At 33.5% G+C, this 23,217-nt stretch overlaps 1 protein-coding gene across 2 annotated transcripts in view; it reads right to left on the reverse strand.

The window, feature by feature from the left end:
* Nucleotides 1-23,217, reverse strand: part of ELMOD1 (ELMO domain containing 1) — a 38,118-nt gene that overhangs the window by 6,954 nt on the left and 7,947 nt on the right. Inside the window, exons 2-8 of one of the 2 annotated variants that reach the window (XM_016160591.2) lie at nucleotides 20,024-20,169; nucleotides 19,859-19,887; nucleotides 18,945-19,042; nucleotides 12,822-12,951; nucleotides 7,366-7,499; nucleotides 4,626-4,694; nucleotides 1,131-1,181 (exon numbers count right to left, since the gene is read on the reverse strand). In XM_016160591.2, coding sequence (XP_016016077.2) covers nucleotides 1,131-1,181; nucleotides 4,626-4,694; nucleotides 7,366-7,499; nucleotides 12,822-12,951; nucleotides 18,945-19,042; nucleotides 19,859-19,887; nucleotides 20,024-20,169 — 657 coding nt within the window. Of the gene's footprint in view, nucleotides 1-1,130; nucleotides 1,182-4,625; nucleotides 4,695-7,365; nucleotides 7,500-12,821; nucleotides 12,952-18,944; nucleotides 19,043-19,858; nucleotides 19,888-20,023; nucleotides 20,208-23,217 lie in introns of both variants that reach the window. The other variant, XM_016160592.2, reaches the window with a different exon arrangement.

Genomic DNA, 23,217 nt, shown 5'->3' on the forward strand with positions numbered 1-23,217 from the left:
TAAAGTGTAAACCACAAAACCAACTGCATGTCACATATGGGAAATAAGTTTTAAAAATACAATAATCTGATTTAAAAATGCTATTAAATTATTAGGGTGACAGGTTTCACTTTCCTATTTGTTATCGAAACCCTGAATTTGGTAATTTATCAGAAAATTTCAATAATGTGTACAAGAGAATTGAGAGATCATGTGCTTTGACTTGGTAATTCCTTTTCCAAATATATGAAAGAAAAAATAAAAAATTGAGAAAGCTTTATATGTAAAGATATTCATTATAGCATTATTTATTGATAATGGCAAAGACATGGAAGCTATTTGAATATCCTAAAGAAGGTGATTGGTGAAACAAATTATGGTAATCTAATATAACATACTCAGCCCATAAAAACTATATTCCCAAAAGACTATTTAAGCAAGATTTAAAACTTTTTGTATAAAACAAGCCAAGTTTTATTATATATACACAAATGTGCACAGAAAGCAAACCAGAATGAATTGCCACAAAATATTAATATGAGTATGTTAGAGTAATAAGATTGGGATGATTTTTTTTTGTTTACTTTCCTATATTTTCTAATTTTTCTATAATAAATAACTTTTACTTTCAAAATGAGATAAAATTTAAATAAGTATCTTAACACTCAGTGTATATTTTCTATCCCTTTTCTACATGTCTATCGAAAATTAAATAAAAGTGTTTTTAAGTCCTATCTGACATAAATCCAGCACATTAAAAAGAAAGGAGTTCTCAGTTAAAAATATTTTTCGATGTAATGGGCATTATTAAAAAAAAAAAAACTTCTAAATAAATTTTTATCTAATAGTCTGATACTTGATAGAAATTCTTAAAATAAAACTACCATATAAAATTTGAAATGATAATTTCTAAAAGTCATTTTCATACAGTTATATGTTTCTAAACCTTGTCAGTTGGTCACAGGTGAAGAAGTGTCATATAATCATACAAATACATTAAAAACATATAAACAGATCCTTTTAAAAAATCAACTAGATTACATATTTCCATCAGGACAAATAGATTTCATACAGGTCATCTTTCATGGTGTTCTTGGGACATTTTTGTTCTGGTTCAGACTGACACCTTTATTATGAAATTCCACACTCACCCAATTGCTTTATCCATCCTTTTCTTCTCCCATTCTGCTTTGCTGAATTTGCTGAATGAATGAATAAATAACATTTAATCTCTAATTGGTACTTGTTGTCTTTTAAAGTTTATGTTTAAACTGTTGACTAGATGCAGAAACATGTGTAACTCAGTTGTTATCAAATACTAATCAATTTAAATTTTTCAATGAAAAAGCCACGATACAATTTATATGGAGTTCAGAAATGCAGTTAAAGCCATGTTACTTGTCTCCCATTCACTTTAGCATAGCAGTGGGAGACAGCCCTGAAGACTATTTTATACTATCATGAATTATAAAATGACATCTTTTTCATGAAACCTTGCCTGCTATCTCTCTCCTCATTCTCTCAGAATTCCTCACTGCATTTTGTTTGGTTTATCTCATGGCATTTTCCTATTCAGCCTTGTTTGTAATGTCTGGCACACAGTAGATGACAGATAAATATTTATTGTTAAATAAGATACTGAGGTAGCAAAGAAAAGGAAGGAAGAAAGGAAGGAAGGAAGGGAGGAAGTGAGAAATACTATATAGGTTTTAAAAATTCTGTTTCAATAAATGTGCTGACATTTCCTTTGGTTAAGCTAAAACAGTTAAACCATTGCAATTCCACTTTTAATCCACCTTATAATTCGAGCTTCTGAATAAGACTGTTTAAAGAAAGGGTTTTATCATAGAAACATTCTGAAAATTCTGCTTTGCATTCTATTACTTCGTGTACTTGCATATCCACCCATTTCTCACCCCAATCTGTACTACTGTCTCGTAGGCAGGAGCCAAGTTTCATTCTTCTTCATGGTTAATGAAACTTTTATTCAGTGTTTTATGCTAAAAAATGTGGTTATCATTTGAAATAAATAAAATTTAAAAACTAGAGATATTATGAACAGTTAGCTTCCACCTAAGTAGGAGAAAGGAGAGGTCTCTATAATACATGGCAAACACAACATCAAAAGACACACATACACACAGCACAAGACCACGAAAACACGATGCAAAACTGCTATTTAACTATATATACTTTCTACTCTGTAAATGACTAGCTGTAAGTAAAAGTAATTGCCTTTAATGTTAAAACATGCCACCTGTTTATAAAGTGTAACTGCTAACTAACCAAACATCTAGCCAAAGAGGCATTTAGAGATTTTTACCTTAAAAGACTCATATCCAAACTAAAATGAGTTGTGTATGAAGTTTAAGAAACTTTACATAAACGAGTTTATAAGCACTCATTTTCTCTTCAACAAAGCTTTATAAATACATAGTGTCTCCACATTTGTTAAACGAAATCTTGGAAATACAAGAAAAGGCCAACTGAGTTTTATTCATTTGACTACCTATAGGATATCCTGGCCCCAAAAGAATGAACCCCTCTCTTCATGAAACACACACACACACACACACACACACACACACACACACTCTAAACAAAGAAAAAAACTAACAGTAAAAATTCTTCTTTTAAACTTAAATCTACTTTTATCTTTCAAGTTACTTTAGGACTCAATAGATGGATGTTCACAAGAGTTGTAACATATAATTGCTGAAGGACAGATAGGAAAGAGCTTTGCTTGGTATATCTATATTGGCTTCTCCCCATTGGACACCTGAAATAGTTAGGGCCTGACAGAATCTATGCTGATATCAAAATTGGTCAATATATATACTCCTTTCCAACACTGGTAAAGGACAGTAACATTTTCAAAACATTCTAATTTGTATTCAGTGGCATTTACCATCAATTTGAATGATCAATATTTGAACTTCATCTAGTCAATTTTATTGTAGCTTGAGGGACAAAGCATGGTAGCTTTATCTACACGCCTGTGTTCATGTGTGCACATGCGCACATACACCCACACCCACACCCACACATACTAATCTCTTCTTAAATAGGAGCAATCACACAAACTCTTAAATATTTCCTCTCTAAGAATGGCTTGTAGACACAATTTATCCCCTTCCAATGGTTAATTAAGAAATATTTTAAGCTTATTGTCACTTCTCCAGGACCATGGAGGATTCATGTCATCTGGATGAAACTCTCCCAGGAAATGCCACCTTACAGTGCACACAGACTTCTTAGTCCCTTTTAATTAGAGAGAATTCAAGAGTCTATATTACAAAATATGCAATTTAGAAAATGTAGTTAAAAAAGTAGAATAGCTTGATTTTAACTGTATAATGCATCAAGAAAGAACTAAATGATTTGAATGTTTTCTTAAAGTGAATAAAAGATAAAGAAAACAAAAATTTAACATAAAAGATTATAAATATAAATTTGAGAAGTACAGTATAATTTAATGGACGTTAGCTATAAGAAGCTGGAATAAGTATAATAGTAAGCTTGGAGGAGAACCCCAAAGTCAATGAATTTTGAGAATGGTATGATAAAATTTTGGACTTGTTTAGCAAACATGAACACTAACAAGGAACTTGCCATGCTGAGGAGAAAGAGGTGATACAAAATAATGACTGCAAAAGAGGGACTAAAGCGCGCACGTGCACGCGCACACACACACACACACACACACACACTATATATATATATATGTAATAATAAAATTAGAACTATATTAAAAGAAGAGCAAATTTCCTCTGTGCAACAGAATTCCCAAATAAAATACCCTTGTCTAGGGAATAGATGAGGTCAAGGCATGTGTGGTGATGTGTTCAGCCTTTAGGTGAAGTGTTCAAAATATTTCTCCAACCAGGTATAGTGATGGCTGTAGAAAAGGCTCTTTGACATTTTCTATCAGATTGGTATAATGCTTTTTCTCTCACTAAAACACAGCCTAAATATAATAAACTATATTAAATACCAAGTTGAAAAATGTTTGCTTTTTGAGTTTCTTTTCATTCTTTTGTTGGTCATCTAGGTTTCTTCTTTTAAAAACTTTTTGTCTATATTTATTCTAAAAGAAAAGAAAAGCAACAAAACACAAAAGCAAAGAAAAAATACCTTATTTCCTCTTTAGTGATATCCCTTCATGTAATCGGTTAAAGAAAAAATTTAGAAAGTTAAATGAAAATGCAAATAATTTAGAATCTGGAATTTTATTAAAAGAATTAAAGCCCCTGCAATTCTATACTTTCTCAGCCCCTGACTTCATGACTTCCATTTTCCCTTCTAGCCTCCCATGTGCTCCCTTGTTTCTAAGCTCTTTCTTCTAGACTATACTTTCTCCTACTTCTATGTCCACCTCTTCAATATTCCTGGAAAGCAGTGATGTTATCAGGCCCTTTAAATACACATGTCACTTGAATGTGCTATTTTATATCCTCAGTCCCATAATAAGTATCTGAAGTTTCAATCATGAGCATTTGTCAAAAGGGCTTGGTTGAAAGAGGTTTAAGCCTCACTTCTGGTGGGTCAGCTCTCCTGAGAAGCTCATCAACAGATCCATGTAGGAGATGAGGTTCATACTACCTCATTCATAAAATTTAATCTACCTTTTTATTTTCAACAATTACCTGCATTTTGGATGAAGAGAATCGGAGAGGACCTGCTGAGCTGCTGTAGCATCCTTTTCTGCAAAATACCTGCAGTTGGAGGAAAAGAACACTATCACTCCATACCTATTGAATACATTCATTTAAATCCAATTTGAGGCCATTTTGGATTCAGAAATGGACACCAGCATAAAATTATCTATCACTTGTTTCAGCTCTTCCAGAGAACACCTTTCCATAATAGAATTTTCCAAATGTAATGACAATATAATAGGGTAGTTGTAAAACTCACATAGATTTAGGAATGATTTCAGTAGGTTTGAAAATTTAATTATGAACTTCGCCATTCTCCAGGGAGCCAAAGATATTCTTATTAAGAGGGGTTATAGATGAGGGGTCAGGATGAGGCCCCTAAGAGTCAGAAAAGCCTGGATGAAGGGAAATGATGAGGGACTGTAACAGTCAAAGGACACAGAAAGGAGGAGACTAAAGGAGGTGATATAGGATGTGTTTCAAATGCATTTTCCTTGGAGAATATTCATGGAGTATTTTAATTCTGGATGAATGGAAAAATAGAGCTTAGAGATGTTAAAAATAAAATTTTGTTCTGGGGAGAAAGAGATAATGAAGTTTCCTAATAAATATAAAAGGCTTACATACCTTCAAAAATAAATCATAAAGAGTACTTATTACAACAATTAGAAAATAAGACTATAGCATATATTATTTAATCCGATGTATACATATTTCTTGCATAAATCTAGGATAAAACAAGCTCTCAGATTTTCTCTCAGAAAATTTCAAACTGAAGTCAGTGAGTTTAATATATATGGCCATGACTATAAATGAAATTGAGTTTCTTTTCATACTTTTGTTGGTCATCTAGGTTTCCTCTTTTATGTCTGCTCATATTTCTTGGTTCAGTATGTCTAGAACAATCCTCACATAAATAAGACAGATAACCCTGTAGAGAATAATATAGTCCAGGATATATACAGATCCTTTATCATTTACGTGTCAGTCTTGGCTTGTCTTTTCACTTTGTTTATTGTAGCTTATCTTATAATGGTTTTCAATTTTAATGTGTGAAATTTATTAATTTTTCTTTTATAGTTTATGGAATTGAGGGAAGGTAGATTTAATTTTATTTTTTTCTAAATGGAACACCAGTTGTTTTCTCAGCTCTACTTATTCAAAAGTTGGCCCTTTAATCACTTATTTGTAACACTGTCTTTGTCAACAAAATTTACTTTTTATTAATTCATATTATATAATAATGTAGTATTTAAAACATTTCATAAAAGAATGAGTGATTATTAAACTTCTTAAATTTAAAATGAAGGCAAAGATCTAGGGGAAAAATGGAGCACCATCAAAAATGACTAAGCCTTCATTTCTAAAAAAAAAATTACTATTCTCATTAATAGGGTAATGTCAAAGGACACAAGAACTGACTTAAAAGGACTGTTGATGGCTTGAAAAATAATGGCCACAAAAGATTCGATTTAAGCATGAAAAAATAATGAGTGCAATTAGTTTATACCAGGAGTTAAAAATATTTAAGAAACAGAGAAATAAAGCAAAAAAAGAATTTTTTGATCACTAACAAGGGAACTAGGGCACTAAGTCCTTGATCTAAAAATTGGCAACTTATTTAGTGAGCATCTGTCTTGCCTATAATTTAGAGAAACCAAATAATCATAGCAGATAAAGGAAACTGAAACTTTATAGAATTTCAGCCAACAACTGTGGGAAGAATAACAGAATTAGAAAAACAGGTTTTGCACAATTAATTAATTGGTTCAGTGAATATAACTGGAAGAATTGATGAGATGAAGGGCTGACAGAATTTTTATGATGGAGCCATCAGGCTGTAATTCTTTTGATATATCTCAGCATAGGTCTGAGGGTGGGGACACTGCAGACCTCCTACTATACTGTCCAACTGCAGCTACTCAAGCCTTTCTGAGTACCTCCAATTTTCAGGAATACAAGGGACGGGTATAAATGTAAACAGACAAATCTAGACCATGGGACGTTTTACAGGACAATTGACTGGGAATCTTACACAAGTTAACGACATGGCTGAGAGGACAAAAGGAAAGGGCAGGAGGAGAAAAATTGCTGTAATTGAGAAAGACTGGAGAGACATGATAACTCAGTATAATTTGGAGATCTTGTATGGAACTGGATTGGAACAAATCTGCTATAAAAAGAGATTTTTGAGAGAATTTGGAAATTTGAATGTGGATTGATATAGCTGTCACCAAGGAATTATTGTTAATTTTGTTAGATGTGATAATGGCATTCGGGTTAACATAAGGTAATTTATTTTTTTAGAGCTTGAGGGTAAAATGACAAGCAGTATAACATTCATTAACGCACTTCTACCACACACACACAAAAACACTACAAGTCTTTCAAAACCTTGATAATTACTGAATCCCAGATGATTAGTATAAGGGTAGTTCTTTATAATCTTCCCCTTTGTTTTTGTACATATTTAAAATTTTTCATAAGATAAAATTTAAAATAAATACATTTGAGATTTGCTTAAAAGAATCCATGAAATTTGCCAAATGAAAGGAAGGCGATAGCAGTTTTTTAAATTTTATGAACTTGAGTTAATTCTTAGAGGACTTGAATATTTTTGGGGGTCTTCTGGCAAGTGGCTTTTGGAACTAATAACTCAATTTTGTCAGTTCAGTATGAAGAGACCAGAACATCACTTTAATACACACTCATTCTTAAGTTTACTTACTGTAAATTGTACAGTCCCAGAAGTCCCATTCCTCGAAAATCTGTTTTAGGATCATCACCTTGGAAACCAATTTCACACCATTGCTTAGTAATCCGAGATTCCAATGGAGTATTGGGCTTTAAGAACTTCCATAACTGGAGACAAGAAAGAAAATTAGCCTGATGATACACACACACAAATACTCTTTTCTATTGGCTCCGATTTTGTAAACTATGTCATTTAAGAAGAGTTTTGTGAAAGTTGAATACATGCAAATATATTACAATTAAAGATTTGATCATCTTTCAATGATCAAATTGAAATGATAGCAGTTTTCAAAACATGGTTTGAAGATTCCTGGAGGGACCGACCCCATGACCTCTTCAGAAGGTCTGGGAGGTAAAAAATATTTCAAATAAAAACAATAGGTTATTTGCATTTTCACTCTCATCTTCTCATGAATATACAGTGGAATTTTTCAGAGGCTGCATGACATGTGATCATGGCATTCCTCTGAAGGCAACAGAATATGCACTTTTACATTTCTGTGTTTGAAATATTTGTTTTAATTTCTAATCAAATATATATCTCCTACAAAAACTTTTTTAGAGTCCTCCAAAAATATATAAGAGAAGAAAGGGAAGGGGAGAACAGCAAAAATTTTGAAGCCATGCATTATTCAAATCCTCAGAGAATGCTTATAGCAAACTTTTAGCAGCATTGTTAATGAAAAGAAAAGTGGACTGTCTTGAGTTTTATTTCTTAGGGCTCACCTATATAATAGGGGTGAGAGTAAACATCATACAGCTAAATAAAGAAGATCGGTAATATTTATGGGTAAACCTCAAAATATATTATCTTTAAGAGCTACCTAAAACATTTTCAATTACAATGAATTGTATGTTAATGGACAAATATAAATTCTAAGCACTATGCTTTTCACTGCTTAAAAAACTAGTTCTATTTTTCTAGGTTTTCTGTAGAAAGATAGGTTCAACAGATATAGTTACTGGAAAGGGAGAGAAAATGAGACCCCACAGCTATATGAATATGTAATGCTCTATTAGTTCTTTCTAATAAATAGAAATGGGCATGTAAACAAATTTATTTTTTAGAATATTAATAATACTTTTTATTACATCTTCATTATAGAGATAAATACAAATGTAAAATTTCTTTATCACCATTTCAAACATAATTCAACTTCTAAATTGCTTACTCTATGTCGTATGGATTTTAAAGTTGAAACAGAATAGGAATACACAACCACCTTGCTTTAAATAGTTAGTGGACTGTCACATATCTGACGCAGTAGAAAACAATGTTCAACGACAGGAAATATTAATAAAAAGAGTCATGATTCATCAGTTATTCTAGGCACTAATTCAAAATTATGTATTATTCAAATAATATGAGATACTTTATGTTAGTGGCACAATAGGTACATTCAATCAAAAGAGTTTTCAGAGGAAAGAAAAAAATCTATCATACTTGGAAGCAAAATATCAAACACAGGTATAAGAAATCTCCTTTTATACTATCGATATAAGATTTGCCAGTTCTTTGCATTCATCAAAACGGAAAATGTTTCTGAGTTCATCAGAAGAGTATGAACAAGTGAGATAAAAGTGTCTTTTTGAAACTCCTTTAGGAACTGATTTTGTTATTGTCACAATTAGGAAAAAAAAAGGAAAGAGATTGCAAAGCTCATCATATTCATTTGGATAATAATTTTATGTAATCTCAGGGTTCTACACAGTTTAGAAATACCTGGTTTCATAAAGTGAGTGGAGTAAAAGGGAAAAAACAAGAATTTTATTTTTAAAGGTAAGTCATAAACCTTATTCATTAAGGAAATATTTAAGTAAAAAGTTCAAATAATAAAATGCTTTAAAAATAAATTTCATTTTAATAATTTCATGTATTATGATAGAATAGACTGATGGCTAAAAAGTATTAATTAAATTCTTATTCTTATCTGATTTAATAAGAGTCACTTTCTTGGAAAATGAAAATTGATTGTTAATATACTTATATGAAGTACTACCAAGTGTATATTTCCTTTAAGAATGCTTCAATTACTGGATTCTATTCTGATAGTTTCAACCCTGAAAGAGGTAAGGGTACGAGGCAGGGTACTCCTGAAGGGCGAGGTCATTTCTTGCATGTCGGAAGCCAACTGGAAAATTGAACTTATGGGTTGGGTTCTGGTGGAGGGTGCTGCGGAGTCCAGCTATCTAAGATCGTGCTACAGAGTTATTATAAAGCTACCTGCAAAGTGCAGGACACCAGAGCTAAAACGGGTGATTCTGTGGTAGATGACAAACTACAGATGTAGAAGCTGTACTTTGAGTGAGACTATTATCCAGTGTGGCCCATGCTCTGTTCAATTCTCTTCTCTTTGTACTGAGCCTTTGCTGTAAGCTTACTTGAACCCTTCTTTTTAAGGTCTGCTGCAGAACAGAAGGGGAAAGCAGGTCATTCATCCATCCATTCATTCAAGAAGCAGTTTCTCACTGAGGCTGCTGTATTTCTCTCTTCTTATCAGGAAAGCATCTTTTAATTCTGGGTTATATTTTTTCTATTAAGACATGAATCTATCTAAAATTGTCTTTATTTTTAACCTGGTTAGAAATGCTAAATAGAACTACCTATTTGAATAACTCTTATGGAGAGTGCTACATGAATATAAAGTGATGTTATTCAGTTTCATTGATCATAAAATCCAGATTGTTTTTTATTCTTTAAGACTTTAAGCAGAAACACTGATAATGGTCTCTTACGTTCATAAATAAAAGCACTTAAACAATATGGAAATATATTACCGAGGCCTCTAAATCGGGAGTTGGCAAACTTGGTAAAGGGTCAGATCGTAAATATTTTAGGCTTTGGTGGCCATATGGCTATTGCTGCAACTACTTTTGCCATTGTAGTACAAAAGCAGCCACAGACAATACATAAATGAATGAATGGATGTGTTCCCACAGAACTTTATTTATAAAAATGGGTTGCCAGATTTGGCCCACAGACTTTAATTTTCTGACCTCTGCCCTGAACATTTTTCTAGAATAGGTAACAAGGGTATTATTACCCATTTTAAAGATGAAGAACCCTAAGCTTAGGCAGGTAAACACAAACCATGTACCAGTCTCCGGAATTACAAATGTGAACAAGACATGGCGTCTCCTTTGAGGGGTAGTGCAGTGCAGTAGTATAGAGCTCTTTCTATCTGTATGAGCTTGGGCAGTCACTTACCCACCCAGCCTCAGCTTCCTCACCTGAAATGGGGTTAATACCAATATCTCACTACAAGCTTATTGTGATGCTTACTGTAATGACTAGCACGTACTAAACACTCAGCGAATGTTTTCTTATTTTGTCATCATACTAGGAATTGGAATAAAATGAAGAGAGTAGGAGAATAGAAATCCCACTCCAAGTCTGCTTGAGGAGGCTAAATAAGATTTCAAAATTCAATGAATAACAATTTTTTAAAAATGAGCCTCCTCCTTCTGTGAAAATAATGAGTAACAGAGGAAATGGTATGAGCAAATACCTGGGCAAAGGGAGTGGCATGGCCTATTCTGGGTCAGGGTGAATGACAGGGCATGGCGAAAGGTACTGTACATAATGGGAGATAGCTTAAAGAAATAAATTGGAAAGGGTCCAAAATGCGTGCTAAGATGCATGGGCTTTTATCAGACATAGGGAAGCTGAAATTTTTAACCTAGAGAATGACATGACTAGATAATTCCTCCAACAGTATTTTAGGAGATGGAAGCCAGGAAATGTTAGTGGAAGAATTAAAAGGCAATTTTAATAGCTTCAGTTGAAGATAATAGCTAGAATAAAGCAGTGGGCACGGAAAACATTCAAGAAGTATTTGGTGGGGGAGCTCTATGGTAAGATTTAGGGATTTTCGTAAATGCAGAATATCTCTCCAATTAGATTGTGAGCCACTTACGGACAGAAAAGACAACCTTTTCTAGTGTCTAACACAATAGTGGACAATCCTGGCTTTATAACTTACTCGCTGTGTGAATCAGAGCCTGGACTAAAATCTGGTAATTTGCTCACCTCTAAAGTAAAGGTAACAACCATAACCTTGTTTATATTTTATAGTGGTTAACAATAAAAAATGATTGTCTACATACATACTTTAATCATGACCTCAGATAAGTCACATCACAGAAGTTCTTGACATGTATCTAATGAACTATAACAATTCATACGTTCACCCATATTTGTTGAAAATCTACTATATGCCACCACACATATAACAGATCAGTTAAGATGATACACAGCAGGCACCCAAATGTCATTGATTCAGAGGGCATCTCAGCCATTCTACTGAATTGTTCAGGTGCTTGTGGCCAGTCTTTTAATTATACCACTTCTTTTCTCTTTCATCCACCTATTTCCCATCTTGAGATCATTTTATTGAATTCAACTACTTCTATCAGAAAATGGAAAAAAAATAAGGCAAGAAAAGGAGATGAAGCTGGCCAGTGGCTTAGCTAAAATTAAGCAGAGGGGAAAGAGAAGAAAAACTTGCTAAAAATGAGGCTTCTGTTATTTTTAATGATTCACATCGAATCTAGCACTAATTAGTAGAGACAGATGAGTCATCTGCTTAAGTACTTATAAACACAAAAACACATACTTCACACAAAAATACAACTTCTATTGACATTTTCCCATAAAATAAGGTTAAGGTAGCTAAACGAATGTTTTCTTTGAATTTTATCACTGCCTCTTTGAATTTTAGGAAAGGACTGCATCCTAAAAAGCATTTATTTTCAGGAGAGAATTTAGAAAACAATTCAGATGAGTAGTTTTCTAAAGTTTGATTGAAATTGTCTTAATTTTTTAAATCACTAGTCAGTTTTTCAAGTAAAGTTTTATTAATGTTTTATAACATACCATCAGATCATATAAGATTCTTAAGGTTTTGCTTTGACAGCTAGAAGGAGTATTTATAACTGCATATTAGTCTTCCAATAGTTTTAATACACCAGATATAAACCTTTACCTCCTTTTCTAATGCTATCCAAGTTATATGAATAAATAATCAGCACTAAGATCTTGGGTAATTTCCCAAGATGGCTATTGCTGAAGCAGAAACCAACTTCGTCTTCTTTGATGTCTATTAAAAGTCATAAATGGAAATCCCAGGTCACTCTTTTCAAATGCTATTGCTCCTATTGGCTTTCAATGCAGTTAAACAATTTAAACTTGAGCCAAATGTGAAAACCCACAGAAATCACCTCTGATACATTCTTAGATTACAAAAGAAAATTGGTTTTACATCTAACTCCTCACATAAATTTTCTAATGAAAAATTTACCTCTAACATCTGAACCAGCACAAAAAGTAGGCTTTACCAACCATCGGTGCCCATGTCTTATTCATCTTTGTGTCTCCATGACCAGAGCAGTTGACATAAGCAAAGGACTGAAATGAGTTCAAAGACTAACCTTCAAAAGCATTTCTTCATGTTGGGGATTATCAGAATCATAGGGTTCTCTGCGCAGTTTTTCCACATCTGCAATAAGGTTTCTGTACCCAACGATTTGCAGAAGGCAAGCCTGAAGAGAGATTCCCAACCTAAAGTGTTCAGAAGACAAAACACACACGAAGAAAAACAAAACGTATACTTTGGCATTTGTTCACTTGATATATGCACAAAAGGACTTTTCATATTTATATAATATTTAGAGAATTGCTCTAAGAGGATCCATCTAATAGTAGCATAATTTCTTACAGACGCTACGCATGGACAGATGTAGAACTTGGCTAAAACTTACCTCTCATTCAGGCCTTTTCTTAAGCCATGTTATAGCTTAAAAAACAAGGGAGCCCCATATGCAGGTGACTTGAAAGTAAGATGCAGAAAATAGAGGTGATAATGAGGTTTTAGGGATCACTTAGCTCTCATGATATAGGTATATTAGAAATATTTCAGAAGGTTGTGTGTGTGTATGTGTGTGTGTGTGTGTGTGAGAGAGAGAGAGAGAGAGAGAGAGAGAGAGAGAGAGAGAGAGACAGAGAGACAGAGAGACAGAGAGAGAGACAGAGACACTGGAAAGAAACAGGCACAGAGACAGACAGAGGGAGAAATGGCCCTCAGGGGTTAAAAGGTAAGAAAAATTCTAAAATACCACCACCACCATCTCTGCTTGGGAGCATTCCTGGCAGATGAGGCAATGCCAAGAAAAAGAAAGAACCAGCAATTGGGGGGAATTGTTTTATGAACTATATAGATGTCTAACCAATGTACTGTTATAAGTTTCAATATACTTGAAACTAATTTAAATAAATAAATTTTAAAAAATAAATAGACTTCCAGGTGGGGGAAAAAACAGAATATATTACTTTACGAGATTTCTAATTCTATTTTTCTATTTATTTATTTATTTATTTATTTATTTATTTATTTATTTATTTATTTATTTATTTTTATGGTGACATTGGTTAATGAAATCCAAAGTATTTCAGCTATACATTTTAACAGTAAGGGGTGTGTGTGTGTGTGTGTCTGTGTGTGTGTGTGTGTGTGTGTGTATTCCGACTTCTGAATACTTTTTCTTAGGCTGCAACAAAATCTGCTTTCCTTATCATCAAGTGGTTCTTATAACATGTCATCTTACAACATGTCATGGGCACAGAAAACAATCTGGCTCGTATGACACACAGAGGATCAATATTTCCTATGATGTGAATGCTGTTTTTATCTCCTACAACCTAGAAAGTAAAATAGGGTTTGTTTGTTTATTTATTTTTTATTTTTTGTAAATTTATTTTTAATTAATTTTTTTTTGGTGATTTTGGTTAATGAAATCCAGTAAGTTTCAGGTATACGATTTAACAGTAAGGCATATATACATATTGCACTGTGTGTTCCCCTCCATAGTTAGATTTCTTTCTGTCACAACATATTTGGTCCCTTTTACCCTGTCTACCTCCCCCATCCTCCCTTACCCACTACCCTTTGGTAATGACTAGTCTATTGTCCATGTCCATGAGTCTCTGTCCTGTTCATTAGTTGCTTTTAGGTTTATATCCCACTATATGTGACATCATGTGGTTTTCAACTTTTTCTGTCTTGCTTATTTCGCTTAGCATGATTATCTCGAGGTCCATCCATGTTGTTGCAAATGACAGTATCTCAGTGGCTGATTAATATTCCATTGTATGTATGTACCACAGCTTTTTCATCCAATTGTCTATTGTAGGAAACTTCGGTTGCTTCCATGTTCTGGCCACCATGAATAATGAACATCAGTGTTTAAATATCTTTTCAAATATGGGTTTCCAAGTGTTTGGGGTAAATACCCAGTAGAGGGATTGCTGAATCTTATGGTAGATCAATTCTTTGTTTTTTGAGGAATCTCCATACTGTTATCCATAGTGGCTGTACCAATTTGTAGTTCCACCAGCAGTGTATGAGGGTTCCTTTTCTTCCATATCCTCTCTAACATTTGTTATTGATGGTCCTGTTGATAATAGCTATTCTAACAGGTGTAAGTTGGTATTTCATTGTGGTTTTGATTTGTATTTCCCTAATAGCTAGTGATGTTGAGCATCTTTTCAGATGTTTGTTGGACATTTGTATGTTTTCTTGGGAGAAGTGTCTGTTCAAGTCTTCTGCTCATTTTTGATTGGATCATTCGTTTTTTGTTGTTATTGAGCTGTATGATTTCTTCGTATATTTTGGATATTAGGCCCTTATCGGAGGCATTACTTGCAAATATATTTTCCCATTCAGATGGTAGCCTTTTGGCCTTGATGACGTTTTCTTTTGCTGTGCAGAAGCTTTTTATTTTGAGGTAGTTCCATTCATTTATTTTTGCTTTTACTTCCCTTGCCTTTGAGGTCAAATTCATAAAATCCTCTTTAAGGTCAAGGTCCTTGAGTTTAGTTCCCATATTTTCTTCTATGCACTTTATTGTTTCAAATCTTATATTCAGGTCCTTAATCCATTTTGAGTTAATTTTGGTGTGTGGTGATAGACAACAATCTAGTTTCATTCTTTTGCAGATGGCTTTCCAGTTTTCCCAGCATCATTTATTGAAGGGGCTTTCCTTTCTCCACTGTATGGTATGTTTTTGGCTTTTCTGTTGAAAATTATTTGCCTGTATAAACCTGGGTTTATTTCTGGACTTGATTCTGTTCCACTGGTCCGTGTATCTGTTTTCTGCCATTCCCATGCCATTTTGATTATTGTCACTTTGTAATATAGTTTGAAGTCGGGCAGAGTGATGCCTCCAGCATCATTCTTTTTCTTAGAATGGCTTCGGCAATTCAGGGTCTTTTGTGCTTCCATATGAATCTGATGATTTTTTGGTCTATTTCTTAAAAAATGCCAATAGGATTTTCATGAGGATTGCATTAAATCTGTATAATGTTTTAGGTAATTAGGTCATTTTAACTGTGTTGATTCTTCCAATCCAAAACACAGAATATCTTTCCATTTCTTTGAATCTTCTTCTATTTCTTTTAATAGGGTCTTAGAATTTTCATCATATAGATCCTTCACTTGTTTCATTAAATTTATTCCTAGGTATTTTATTCTTTTTGTTGCAATGGCAAAAGAAATTATTTTTTCCACCTCTTTTTCTGACAATTCATTATTAGAGTATAGGAATGCTATGGATTTTTGAACATCGATTTTGCATCCAGAGACTTTACTGTATTTGGTTATTTTTTCTAGTAGTGTTCTTGGGGAGTCTTTAGGGTTTTCTATACAGAGAATCATGTCATCCACAAATAGTAACAGTTTGACTTCTTCATTTGCAATTTGGATGTCTTTTATATCCTTCTCTTTTCTAATTGCACTCGCTAGGACCTCCAATATTATATTGAAAAACAGTGGTGATAGTGGACAGCCTTGCCTTGTTCCTGACCTTAGAGGGAAGGTTTTTAGTTTTTCACCATTAAGTATAATGTTGGCCGAGGGTTTGTCCTAGATAGACTTTATTATGTTAAGGTACTTTTCTTTTATACCGATTTTGTGAAGTGTTTTGATCATAAATGGATGCTGTATCTTGTCGAAGGCCTTTTCTGTATCTATTGATATGATCATATGATTCTTATTTTTTAATTTGTTTATGTGGTGTATCACGTTAATTGATTTGCATATGCTGAACCATCCCTGTGCTCCTGGGATTAAAATAGGGTCTTTTTAACTAGTCGCACAACATTACAAGTTTATTAAACAGATAGCTAACTAATCACCAAGATCCTTTTTTATTATAAACTACTGTCACATAAATTATTCTCCTATACTCATTTGATGGCATTTTTAAATCTAAAGGTTGTATTTCATGTTTATTTATTGTTGTTAATTTCCTTATCATCATTTGCTTTTGTGGCTCAAAATAATTGAATGTTGGTAATTTCATATGTGTCAAACTGAATTATTGTACAACATACTTCCACTCCTAATTTACTCACTAAATTTGAACATTTTATTGTGGTACTGGTCATTATAAACATAATGAGAGAGTCATCATCATCCTTTTTTAGAGGGAATAAGATGTACAGCGTTAAGTGTAAAGTTGGAGGTAATAGAGAATTATAAGTCTTAGGATTGTATACTTAATCCCAACATAGAAGGCAGTGTTAGATAACCCAGAATACTAAAATTAAATAGAATTGAATGTTCAGTTAAATGGTCCTTATAATTACTTGTTACCACAGCACTGAAAAACTAATCAGATGTTTAAATTTAGGAAAACAGGACAGTGGCATTGGTTACTCAGGAAATTAATGCAGAACTGAAAAGAGAGTTGATTTTGAGGGGAAAAAGAGTGGGAGAAATAGGAGGAAATAAGAGAAGCTAATTCAATTTTTACTGTAGTAATTCTTACCACCAGCATAAGCATCACTTGAAAAGAAAGTAATTACCAGCCATAAGAAGAGGTGAAATACTTCCATTTGCAACAACATGGATGGATCTTGAAATAATCATACTAAGCTAAGTAAGCCAGACAGAAAAAGTTGAAAATCACATGCTATCACTTATATGTGGGATATAAACCTAAAAGCAACAAATGAACAGGATAAACAAACAGAGACTCATGGACATGGACAATGGACTAGTGATTACCAGAGGGTAAGGGGGAGGGGGCAGGGGAAGGTAGATGAGGAAAAAAAAATTTAAATTATTTTTTCAAATAAAAAAATAAATTAATTTTAAAAAAATTTAAAAAAGTAATTAAAACAAAGTTAGGTTAATAATATTAATGGCTTGATAAATTATAAAACATTTCCCCTAGGCCTATTTCTTGATATTTTTCCATAAAATTATTTAAGTTTTTAAAATCACATTTTGCCAATGTCAATCTGGAAAAAAGAACTAAAATACATATTGAGATATAAAAACACAATCTATTACCAAGAGTTTTTTTCGCTTAACGAAAATTAAAAGAATAGATCACAAGGAAATGGTCTTGAATGAAACATATAACTTCCACAGAAGAGACAGAAAAGGTTTGCTCTTAAATCTAACCTAATCTTTAAATATGATTATAGATCTAATACATCCCTCAAGCCCAATTGCAGTCTTAAATTTTTTCATTTAACTTAATTTAAAATGAATTGTCTTCTTATCACCTTCTCGGACAAATAAAATATATGTCAGAAGGTTTCAAAAAGTCATTTACTGCATAATTAAATCATCTTTAATGACTGAATAATAAAAAGGCAACTAATTATCTGGTGTCTGCCGAAAAGTGCTATGGAGACTGTGTGGAAATGGAGTTTTCTGATGAGCCCCAATTAGCAAGTACCAAGAATCCCTCTAAAAGACAGACACATGCAAAGTGAACTCTGAAATTCCCTTCGACTACAGCTTCCTGTCTATGGCAATTAAAAGCCTTTCTCAGTGACAACATCTGAAGTTCTCATGCATATCTAAAAGACAGTTTGATTGTTACCTACCTAAACTGCCTCTAAATATATCTGCATGCAGAATTTATTCTAACCAATACCTCAGCCCGAAATTTTACTGAAAAATTCCTGTTCCCAATGAAAAATATAAAGCTAATTTTAAATGGCATGTACATTGCCAAATTCATTTTAATACTTTCAAGATGCGATGACAGCAGTTCTAAAGTCTTCCTATAAAAACTATCTCTCCCTCCCACACATGCCTGTCTTCTTGACAAGCAGGTAGAAACTATCTCCAAGATTTTCAGCCTGCCATGAACTGAAGGAATATTCTATGGAGCAGAATCAGCTTAGGCACATTAACAATTTGAACTTTTATCTCAATGTAAAATACTGGCACTGCATGGAATGACTGTTGATGAATGAGCTCCCTTTATTTCATCTTCTGATACCAGGGGCCTCCATCATATTTCTAATACTCATTGCATCTCAAAGCATAAGCATAAATCACAAGAGAAGTACAAAGTTGCTGCTATTTACAAATATTAAAATGAACCTTTTTTCTTTATTCTCCATCTGAAAGTCAAAATATTGCAGAGGATTATTTGTGGATTGGGGAGGTGGAGAGAGAGAGTCCCATAGAAAGAATAAATATGTGACCATGTGACTTGTGTTCTATATTTACAAAATAATAAATATAGTCTTACTGTGGATTTATGTCAGGGTTAATTTTTTTCAGTTCCATGATGTCTTCTATGGTTTTTTCAATAGCATCAGGGTGAACACTCACTGCAGTCTGCAACAGCTAGAAAACATATTTAAATCAGTTCCCTGTCATGAAGACCAGTGGCTTAAATGAGGTCTATTCAGATAGGGCCTTCTAGCATTTGTTTAAAGCTTCTCTATGGGATGTTAAACTAAACTAAAAGAAAATTGTCTCAGTATTTGAATTCTAGTAAATTTGACATGTTCACAATGGGAGTAGTACAATTTTCCTAGTTAAGGTAATAACGTAAAACAAAAATACATTTTTTTAAACATTTTCATCTGTATTGAGCTACTTCCATTAAAATATTATATTTTCTTTTTCTCACCCAGCATACATGGTTTCCATTGTCAATGAGCATTATGTCTATGACTGAGTGAAGTATGGGAGGGATAAAGTCTTAAGGATGCCAAAATTTAATAATATTCAAGAATCTTGAGAAAAAAAAAGTTTTTCTCTCATGTAAATACTTAACTATGTGCTATAAGCTAGGATAGTGACTTCCTTGATTTTCTTTGAAAATCCTGAGTATAAAGTTAAATGATTTGGACATTGAGGAAACAGCAGAGCATTAATGCTGCTCTTATTTTCAAAGAATATTTATGATTTGAAAAGAGATATATAAAAAAGGATGAATTAAACAGTGAAGTAATATGTACATCATATATCTGCATAAAAATTCACATACGGTGGCTGCTTTCATGTTAAAAGGACAGTGGACGGTGATGTGCAGGTAATCCTTTCTTCGCAGTTTATATTAATTTTCATATCCTATGGTATATTTCTATTTTTTGATGATGCACATGAGCTTCCAAGTACAAAGTTGCTAAAAAATATAGAAACAATTGTACTTACCTTACTTTTTGAATTCCTCAGTGATGTTTCTATAAAAGAAATAATTAAAAAATCATTCAAAAATTTTCCTTTACAAGTGGTTTAAAATCACTACACTGCAATATAACACTGTATCCTCAGTTCCACCAAGCCTACCTTTTGCTTACTTCTTTGTTTCATGCTTACCAATTTTCATGGTTCTCAAAGCTCCAGGCTTGGTATTCAAACAGATTCGTTGCAGTTCACATCTTCCAGTCAGCTTCCGCATTACAAACTTCAGGCCGCACCACAGAAATTTACAGTAAAAATACAGGCACAACTGGATCAACATTCTGTCAAAAACAAAAGACAGCACCCTTCCAACAGAACTCTGGAAGAGAACAGAAAGCAGCCACCACCAGCAAGAAAAGAAGCCCAGAAGAAAACCAACCATTAGACTTCTGGGATTACATACTTATTTTGGTTTCATAATCCATGTTATTTTATTTTAAGTAGCTACAAACCCATCATTGCGAGGGAAGCCCGAGGTCTGTGAGGACACACTATGACTGCACACGACTCCAGAATGCCCGATTCTAGCAAATTGGATACTGAGGGTGAGAAATGGGAATCCTTTCCTTTCTGATCTTTGCCTTAAAACATTTTGAAAATAAATCAGCGCCTTGAAAATAGCATCTGTGTGTTCTAGATGCTGTCTCTCCCTTTAATACTGGGAATGAATGTGCCATGGCAACTCTTCTCTCTTGCCTCAGCAGCCTCTCAGCTCACCCTGCTTCATTTCCAGCCCATCCTTACTTCCTTTTTTTTGGCCACTATTTTACTTCTTCCCTTGTTTCCATTCTTTTTTCCTTCCTTCTGCTTTCCTTTAGATACTTTGTCCTGCTCGAGAACTTGGTTGTGTGGCTACCTATCTTCTTTTCTGACCAATGCCAATTCTCTTTTGACACTTTCCAGAGGCCTCCTCACAAGTCCACTGAATGAGCGCCTTGACGTTTGGTTCTCCAACATCCTCTGATCTAAACCTTCCAAAGACTCCACCTCTTGACAAGTTTGTTTTGAGTTCCTACTAAACATTTTCTTTATTGCACACTCTATCTCCCACCAATAATACCTCAACAGACTATGAAGTATATTGCCACAAATCATGTACTTTTTCATGTCTCTGGCATGTGAATTTGTGTTTTATGCTGGCTTTTATTTTTAATATGTCAGTGTCTACCACCTCATGGTACTGTTCAGAGTCTTAAATGACTCAAGGTATAGCAGGAAAGAGGACTTATCATCCAGGAATTTATATGCAACACTATGCATTCCTAAAAAGCAGAATTATTTATATTACTTCCTATTGGTGTCATTTCTAAAAGATGTTTCCTTTTCTCTAACATTCACCATTTCCCCTCCAGTTTTAACATAAGGTGATCCAGGGTCATTCAGATGAATTAGAGTAGTTAACAGCCTCATGCTGTGATCCATCTCTGACTATGATTCAACAGCTTGATTATTTATTCCTTTGCTCAAATTGCTCTGGCTCCAATATCTTGAACAGCATGTGTTAAAAATACAAATTTCTAAAAACGAACTTGCACAAAAGCAGAAGGTCTAGATCACATAAATGCAAAGGGAATGGAGAAAACAGTATCAGTAACCAAACCATTATGCTAACATAACATAATGGAATCCTTTTAAGGCAATAAAATTGTGTTCTAGAACATCTAATAACATGAGATAATGTCCAGAATAGGCTTATCCAATAGAAAAAAAGTTAGAAAGGAATTTGTATGGGATGACCTATTTTTTCTTTAGAAGTTAATCAAAAATTTTTAATGATGATATATAAACAAGGAAAGAAAGACTGGTAGGAGTCACAACAAAAAATGTTAATAGTGATATCTCTGAGTAATGGAATTATGAGTAGTTTTTATTCTTTTTTGGGCAAGGATATTTTCTTTTTCTATAATAAATATATATTATTTTATTTAAGAAAAAGAAAGCTGCAACAATTAAAATGTATAAGATAATCACCAAAGCCATTATAAAAGTACATATAAAATTTCTAAGTGAACTTAGATTCTGTTGAAAGACAAAAAATGAACTCACTATGTTGTAAAGTCTGAAATTCAACTGTTTTACTTCAATACGTTCTAAGATCTCTTAGGATTTAGGTTATCACCTTAAAAAAAAAAGTAATCCTAAAAATGAATTTAGTGGAATATTTTAATTAGTTGAGTGAGAAATTTCATAAAACCTCAATTTGCTCTCTTGTAAAATGTTTTCCATTTTTCCAACTATTGGATAGCTATGCCAGAAAAATTGAGCACTATCTCTGTGAACTGGTCACCAGCAAAATAGTAATGATGTTAATTACTGTTTGGCATTATGCCTACTACTAAGTCAAGGATAAAAGCTTTCCATAATATCTGTCCTTATGGTACTGTGTGAATCTCTAGTGAAGTTTGCTTAGCATGTGGTCCAACTCCTCAAATGAAGTCTCTTTTAAGTCTGTGTGTCAGGACTCCATGATAATCAGGTTTTTGTGGTACTAAATCTTCCTGGAGATGAGGATTCTGAATATTGTTTAAGGAGAATTCTTGTACTCACCCTATTTAAGGTACGAGCCATTGAACCATATTATAGCTTAAATTAAACTACAGAAAGCTCTCCCTGTGTAACTTCTCCATTAGATCTATACAAAGACATGGCTTGAAACCTTGAGGCATCATCCTGAGTGGCAGGAAATGTCCAGATGTAAAGTGACTTATAGCCCATCTGTAATTTCTTCCACTAGCTTCCTTGTACATGAGAAGAAAATGCCCGAGGAACTCTTTTGCATTAAGACAGACTTACTAAAAGGAGAGAAAAGACTATTTGCTTTTATCTTTTTTTTTCAACTCCCCTGAGGATGTTCAAACTGTCGAAGACAGGGAAACCCGGTGGAAACCTACAGTGAGGAAGGTTACAGATGCTGCATCATTTCTTAGGGCTCACCGCTCTGTGAGGTATTTCATGTCCCTCTCACATAATCATATAAACAATATCACAAATCATGAAAAAGAAATAAATGTCCATTCCAATTGTGAAGTGGCATTTATACACTATTTCCTTACCCTTTTGTAATTTCTGGGCCAGTCATCCTGATGCTATTTATTATCAAAGATATATATTTTCCTTGTTTTTCTAATGCGCCAATATACTAATACTTCATTAAAAGGCCAGCTTGCTATGTGAGACACTATATTTTCCTGTTATGCTAGGTATTATATTTTTTCAAGCTAGATCATCAGGCCAAACTATGTTTTGATGAATGTAATTTATTTTGCATTTAGATCATAAATCTAAGGCAAGGCCAGAGGTGGAAACACCAGTGCTACCCCCCTACTTTG

The sequence above is a fragment of the Rousettus aegyptiacus genome, unplaced genomic scaffold (assembly GCF_014176215.1).
Source record: "Rousettus aegyptiacus isolate mRouAeg1 unplaced genomic scaffold, mRouAeg1.p scaffold_m13_p_5, whole genome shotgun sequence".
Taxonomy (NCBI): Eukaryota; Metazoa; Chordata; class Mammalia; order Chiroptera; family Pteropodidae; genus Rousettus; species Rousettus aegyptiacus.